This window comes from Thunnus albacares, chromosome 1 (genome assembly GCF_914725855.1).
Source record: "Thunnus albacares chromosome 1, fThuAlb1.1, whole genome shotgun sequence".
In the NCBI taxonomy this organism is placed as follows: Eukaryota; Metazoa; Chordata; class Actinopteri; order Scombriformes; family Scombridae; genus Thunnus; species Thunnus albacares.
This window is the reverse complement of record NC_058106.1, coordinates 20127293-20134219: the sequence shown is the minus strand read 5'-3', so window position 1 is coordinate 20134219 and position 6927 is coordinate 20127293. Positions and strand designations below refer to the sequence as shown.

Here is a 6927-nt window from a genome sequence, read left to right as displayed (position 1 = left end):
TGCATTTGTGTACAAAATGATTGTGTGGACACACTGTGGATTTTGGTCCCCATCACTTACATTAAAAGCACATTTGAAGGGGATCTTTTAATAGTTAGTATGAACAGGAGGAATGATTACAGCGAAGAAAACCTCTTTCAGTGTTCATAATGGAACCTGACTGTTGTTTTAAGACACACTATAAAAATTGTGAACCTCTCCTTTAAAACAGGGATTTTCAAAGTCTGAGACAATGTGCCTCCCCTCCAGACAAAGCTTAGAAAAAGGCGCCTCCTCACCCACCATTAGTTTACATTCTTAGTTTCGCTCAATTCCTGGATGCTTATCGCATCATGATTGTTATTTGATCCCATAGACACTCAACAATTGAGGCAAGATAGCCTAATAGGCCTATTTCTGTTTTACATAACTTCAGACTACATCAAATACAAAAATAAAACGTTTGTCCTACAGCGTTTAACAATTTCTGACTCTGGGAAAGTGGGAAAAGCAGTATGATTCCTCCAAACTACTATATTTCTGATCTCCTGTTGATCACTAATGTAATAAATAATGTAATATTCAATCACTTCTAATCACTGCGCCTCCCCGAAACTGTTTGGAGCCCTCTTAGGGTTGGCCCACCTCCTATAATCTGCTTGTTGTATTTTTTCCATCATCCGGACCAGCAGGTGTCGCTGGCGGGAAAGCAGAGAGAAACACACTTCACCCGGAAGCGGAGGACCGAAGGGGAAACGTCGGTAGACAAATTGTTGTGGAGCATTCACGGTAGTCTTCTGAATTTGCTTTGCAGCTGTCTTGGTAATCCAGCGACTTGCAAACCAGCTGCGATCTGAGGTGCATTTGCAGGAAGGTTTAATTCTCCGTTGCTCACGTTAGAGATGTCAGTGGTGCCTCCCAGTCGCTCGTCCACCGGCTGGCCGCGCGGCGGGGCCGTTCAGTTTGGGAACAAATACATGAGCGGGCCTGCCAAGCCGCTCACACTGGAGAGGACCATCAACCTGTGAGTTCATGTGCACAATAATGTACAAACAGCTGGGAACAGACTTCAAATGCGCCCCAAGATTAGTCAACGCAAACCGACAGTCGGTTTATTAGAATAACTGATCACATCACAGATAAAACAATGTTTGTGACTCAGTGTTTATGCTGTGAGCATGTTTTGGGGGCTTGAATGTGGTTGCTTTCCAAAAATATGAGTTTGGAGTGAAGTTAGATACGGGAAAGCTTAGAAAAGCATCATTAATGTTAATGTAATGGTCAAGTGTGTTAGTCAGAGGCAAGTGTGGGTCATTTTATTTAACAGTTGCATTAATTCAGAATCAGAAAACTGTATAATTTAATAATTAACTAATCTGGGCTGCAACAATTAGTAGTCTGCAACTACTTTGATAATTGATTAATTGTTTTTGGTCATTTTTAAAGAGGAAAACAAACAAAATCCTCTGGTTCCAGCCTCTCAGATGAATATAATATAATATAAAAGAATATCTTTGGTTTGTTTACTGTTCGCTGGGATGAAATGAGACATTTAAAAACGTCTCATTGGGTTTTTCGGGAAACATTTTTCACCATTTGTCTGACATTTTATAAACCATACGACTAATTGTTTAATCAAGAAAATAATTGACACATTAATTGATAATTGCAGCCTTAAAGAGCTCATCGGTTAGCTCTTTTAAATGTCTGAAAGTAATATAAATGCTCATCGCAATTTCCTAAAGTCAACCATCCCAAACCCAGAAATTCAACAAACCAAAGTGCAAAGCCCAGTTTTATATAATTGATCACAGAAACTAGCTAATAGTAACATTTTAGAAAGTAGAACTAGTAAACTGTTGCCGTATTTCTTAAACAGTTATGTGAATGATTAATCCAGTATCACAATTGTTGCTGATTATTTTTCCTTCGATTGACTAATCAATTACTGGACTAATCATTTGTGCTCTAATTGCAATGCAGCTTTTAAAATCAGGAGATTTCATTGAAGACATGCTGCTTAATTATGACAGTCAAAAGCCTGGATTAATGAATTATTTGACTGAACTCTTCTCATTTTGATCATCAAAACCTTGTAATCTTTTGTCATTTTTCAAGAAACTCACCCTCTCTGGCTCCAGCCTCTCTAATGTGAGGATTTTCTGCTTTTTTATATGTATATTTTTAGATTGCTGTTTGGAAATTGTGATAGACTTATTTAGACTTAACTGATTTAATAAAAAAAAATGTAAAATGATGAAAATAATTCTCAGTTGCCAAGATCAATAATATATTATTATACTGTATATCTTATACTGGTGTGTGACCCACACTGAAGTGACATCTCGTCATGCTTAACGATTCTCGTGTGTATCCGTGTTTCAGTTACCCTCTTACCAACTACACATTCGGCACCAAGGAGCCTCTGTATGAGAAGGACAGCTCGGTGGCGGCCAGGTTCCAGCGGATGCGGGAGGAGTTTGACAAGATGGGAATGAGGAGGACAGTTGAGGGAGTATTGATCGTCCATGAACACAGGCTGCCTCACGTCTTACTGCTGCAGCTCGGCACCACTTTCTTCAAACTGTGAGTTGTTAATGTTCGGAGGTTTGTTTCAGTTCTTCCTGGACTGTCATCTTGATGGTTTTGTTTCTCTCCTGCAGGCCCGGCGGAGAGTTGAGTCCCGGAGAAGACGAGGTGGAGGGTCTGAAACGCCTGATGACTGAGGTGACTACATTGTCACACAATTTCAGCTACTTGTTGCCGTGGTGATTGTGGAGTTTATATTGATTTTTGTCTGGATGTTAGATCCTCGGACGGCAGGACGGGGTGAAGCAGGACTGGGTGATTGATGACTGTATCGGCAACTGGTGGCGCCCCAACTTTGAGCCTCCACAGGTTAGTTCATCCAGTTGGCTGAGACAGTAAGAAGCTCTGATTAATTGAAAGAACATTATTGATAAACATTTGTATTTATGTTGAAAAGCAGTTTAGTTTTCACAGATCAGTATTAAGAGAGATTTCAGCAGCATCTGGTTTACCTGTTAGTGGTGTTTTAAATGTGTCCACAAACCCTGTAAAGTCAATAATATATGATAATATATTTATAAAGTCAAAAATACATAGATTTGTATGAATTGCAGTGATTTTATAGATTTATGTATTTTGATACTTGGTCTTGGTCACTCTGACTTTCATTACTTAGTAAATGTAAATATGAGAGGAAGGAGAAAGTATATCAAAATCTGACATCCAGAATGACTCTCTGCTAGTCAAAGTGACAGTTTTTACTAGTAGCATAAACATTAGAAGTCAGTGTAACACGTCAGACCATCATAAATCCAGGCTGAAAAATAAATAAACACAAGTCTCTGAAGCCACATTACCAGTGTGTCAATCATCAGTCATCTCAGTGTCTCTCTGCACTTTGGTTGTTTTGTTCAAGCAGCAGCAGAGTCCACACTGGAGTCGGTCATTCATGAACATACAGATATATTTTATATTCCTGTACATGCAAATGTGAACTGATCTGAACTGGTATGTCTTGCAGTACCCGTATATTCCAGCTCACATTACCAAACCCAAGGAGCATAAGAAGCTGTTCCTGGTTCAGTTGCAGGAAAAAGGTCAGTATATCACAGAATGACATTGGAAAACATTTGATTAACAAAAAGGCAGACGTAAGTAGAATTAAATGATTCATGTTTCTACAGCGCTGTTTGCTGTCCCCAAGAACTATAAACTGGTGGCGGCACCGTTGTTTGAACTATATGACAACGCCCCTGGATATGGACCCATCATTTCCAGTCTACCACAGCTATTGAGCAGGTATTGTTTATATTGTTTATGACTTCTGCATATGTGTGTTTGGTAATTGTGTGAATAGTCTAAATTTAACTGAAACAGTTTACTGTTCATTGTCACAGCAGCTGAATAGAAAATGTAATGTAAAACCCTGAAGGACATGAATAAATATTGTTGTTATTGGCTTATCTGAAGGTTAAAGGAATAGTTTGAAAATTAAAAAAATGTGCTTATTTTTTGTGATATTCTGTTATTTTAAGTCAAACATTTTTCTTTTTATCGGAACGTTTTCATTAGCGTATGACTGACAACCAAATGATTTACAGTGATTGGATGCATAAATACATAATGTGCAGATAAAATCTGAAGGCATTTATTGTGCACCTGCTTACACTTTTCTCTGTAGTTTTTATAAAAGACTGCAAGACTCCTGCAGGAACTCTGAAATTAAACAGCAGAAGGAAGGAAATTTAAAAAAAAACAAACAAACTGAAAATGACAAAAATAGATATAAAATTGTGAAAATGGTCTCAATGTAAACTTGAGTTTTTAAATCACGATTCCTTTTTTATAGGTTCAACTTCATCTACAACTAACCTGAGAGAGCAGGAGGTACGTCTGGCTGTCTCTGTGAGTGCAGCCGTGTCTGAGTGAGACTGAAAGATGAGACAAGGAGGTGAAAACATGCTTCTCATCTCTGGCTCAACTCTCACATAAGAAAAGCTTGTCATGTCCGTAATATTGACAGTCCACAGGGGTGTTTGTTTATACTGTTGTTAGAACATGAAGATGTCATGTGTCCTTTTCTTTCTTTTTTATCTTAAAAACTGATAGTTTTTGTAGTATGCAAGTACATATTCTAGTGTGTTAAGAATCTGATTTTATGCCCTCAGAAGAGGAAAGTGTTTGATTAAACAAACTACGACATTGAGTTTCCTGTTATTTTAACCTGTAACAATGCTATGTTTTTTTCTTTTTAATAAAAAAAGTCATTTGAATATGTTTTTACAAAATTTAAATAGCAAGTGAGCAGCTGACTTATTAAGTTTCAAAGTGAAAAGTGATTTTCAGATTCTGACATTTTGCCTATAATTAAGTAAAGATTGTGATACAAAATTGTTTATCAAAGTCACAACAGGAAGTTTTAATGCTCATAAAAACACTTTGCATTTAAATCAAATGGCACAGAAAAGAAATGATACACTGAGTACAGACAGCAGCCCCAAAAATATTGTTTTATGTTTTTATTTCTTGTTGGAGACAGATGTACATTTGCCAAAAGAAAGTCAGGTGACCTGCAGGTACAGATCATGTCATAAATTTCATCTGAACATGGTGAATCACTTCATCCTTTTTCCCCACAGAGGAGGAAATTATCACCAGCAGTTTATTCCCAGATGAAGCCCACAAGATTAAAATGTTAATGTGCTGATAGAGCAGACAAACTGGTGGAAATGATTATTTGACTCGGCTCTCCAGTTTTAACATGTAAATGTTTAGCACATCTTGGTCAGAAGAGTCCTTGACTTGCTTTCCTCTGAAGTTTATCTCACAGGCAGCTAAATAAATCCCCAATAAGCCTCATCAATCACATGGTCATTGTATGTCAAGGTTAGATTTGTGCTGTGTTGCAATCACAGATTCTAACATTGATGTTAGGATATTTTGTATTTGACAAATGACAGAAATGGACATGATTGTTTGACTTGTCTTCACTTTAAGTGTTTTCAGTACAGTGTGGATGGAGGCCGTTGTCCCTCAGTGCAACACAAAACACATGAAATGCTACTTGAAATAATAAATTGGAAGACTGTCACAGCTGTGATGACATCTTGGGAAAAAGTGATGGATAGTTGGATTTTTTTTTTTTTTTTTTAATTTTTGCATTGATGCACTATCCATTTCATTCATGTTAGTAGAAAATCATCATTGTCTAGTAATGTATCAGTTGTATATTAATGACCAAATGAGCCAAATGCCAACATTAGTACATATTTTATACATTGGAACAGAAGTTTAAAGCTGCTGTATGTTGATTTAGAAAATGTCTTACTTTGCTGCCCCTCACTGGTAGCATGAAAACAGACTTAGTAGCAGAATGCATCACACACTGATGTGATTAATGAAAATGTGAGCTCAGAAGTGTGTACGAACAGCGCTTTGTGAAATCCGATGTTACCTGGGGACAGAGGTATTCCTGCCTCCAGTGAAGCACAATACTCATATTTCATATGTAGGTTAATAAAATGGACATTTTGTTGCTCACTGCCTGAATGTCGTCTGCATATCATTATGTAATATCCATCCATCAGTTCTCTAAACTACTTATCCTGTTCAGAGATCACATCTGTACTGTATGATACTAAATACTATTAGTATTTAGTCAAGTCAGTGAAAACAAATCATCATAACCATGCAGAGAAAGCACATTAAAGTGTGTGAATCTGAGAGACGTGGACATTTAGACTCATCCCAGATTAGTACAAAGACCCTGAAGTCACATGTTTCATTGGAAAACGTCTTCTAAGGGAGTCAGTGACATGGGACAGTTTACTAGAATATCAAGCATGTTTGATGACAGTCAGCGTGTCCCAGACATATTTCATGCAGGTCTGGAGTGTATATTGGGCTGAGGTGGTCTAGTTGTCTAGTTGTGGGAGCCAAATGGGAATAATCCCACCCACCAGTGGGTGCTTGGTCCTTAGTTTGGCCTGAGAGGTTTTTTTGCTATAGCTAAATTTTCCTTTTCTTGAAGCTACGTATTTCAAGGCATAATAGCAGGGACCATCATCTCTACCTCATCAGCATACAGTATGTGATAGACAGACAAGTACAGTGTAAAATACAAATGAACCAATAGTTAACAAAAATAGATGAAGTGAGAGCACATAATATTAATCACACAAAAGTTAAACCACTGAGTAATGTATATCATACATCTCAGAGATTTGACTAAAGTATAGATTACTTTTAATTCCTGACTGCAGCCAAACAAGGCTGCACTCAACATTTGATAATGAACTTGTGAAAAACATAAATAATCAGGGAAATTTAATATCACTGATCTTAAAAAGCAATCCAAATGTTCTCATGTAAAAGGTGACAAGACGTCAATAACAAAATAAATCAAACAGTTAAGTGGGA

The 6927-nt window shown here is 37.3% G+C and overlaps 1 protein-coding gene across 2 annotated transcripts; it reads left to right on the top strand.

The window, feature by feature from the left end:
* The first annotated feature begins 697 nt into the window (after positions 1-697).
* On the top strand, positions 698-4802 carry nudt21 (nudix hydrolase 21). 2 transcript variants are annotated; one of them, XM_044348279.1, is made up of 8 exons: positions 698-1003; positions 2098-2130; positions 2365-2565; positions 2643-2706; positions 2788-2877; positions 3530-3605; positions 3693-3807; positions 4358-4802. In XM_044348279.1, exons 1-8 carry the CDS (start codon positions 882-884, stop codon positions 4377-4379), a joined length of 723 nt encoding a protein of 240 aa, XP_044204214.1. In that variant the 5' UTR covers positions 698-881; the 3' UTR covers positions 4380-4802. The 2 variants fall into 2 exon arrangements, with proteins under 2 accessions (XP_044204214.1, XP_044204221.1); XM_044348286.1 differs by lacking the exon at positions 2098-2130 and having other exon boundaries at positions 699-1003.
* Positions 4803-6927: the final 2125 nt, after the last annotated feature.

Bases quoted from the DNA above. Each gene is read 5' to 3' on its own strand.
- nudt21 (XM_044348279.1), top strand. From the start codon at position 882: ATGTCAGTGGTGCCTCCCAGTCGCTCGTCCACCGGCTGGCCGCGCGGC. The intron at 2,566-2,642 runs GTGAGTTGTTAA...TCTCTCCTGCAG, and splicing joins GGCACCACTTTCTTCAAACT to GCCCGGCGGAGAGTTGAGTC. The intron at 3,606-3,692 runs GTCAGTATATCA...ATGTTTCTACAG, and splicing joins GGTTCAGTTGCAGGAAAAAG to CGCTGTTTGCTGTCCCCAAG.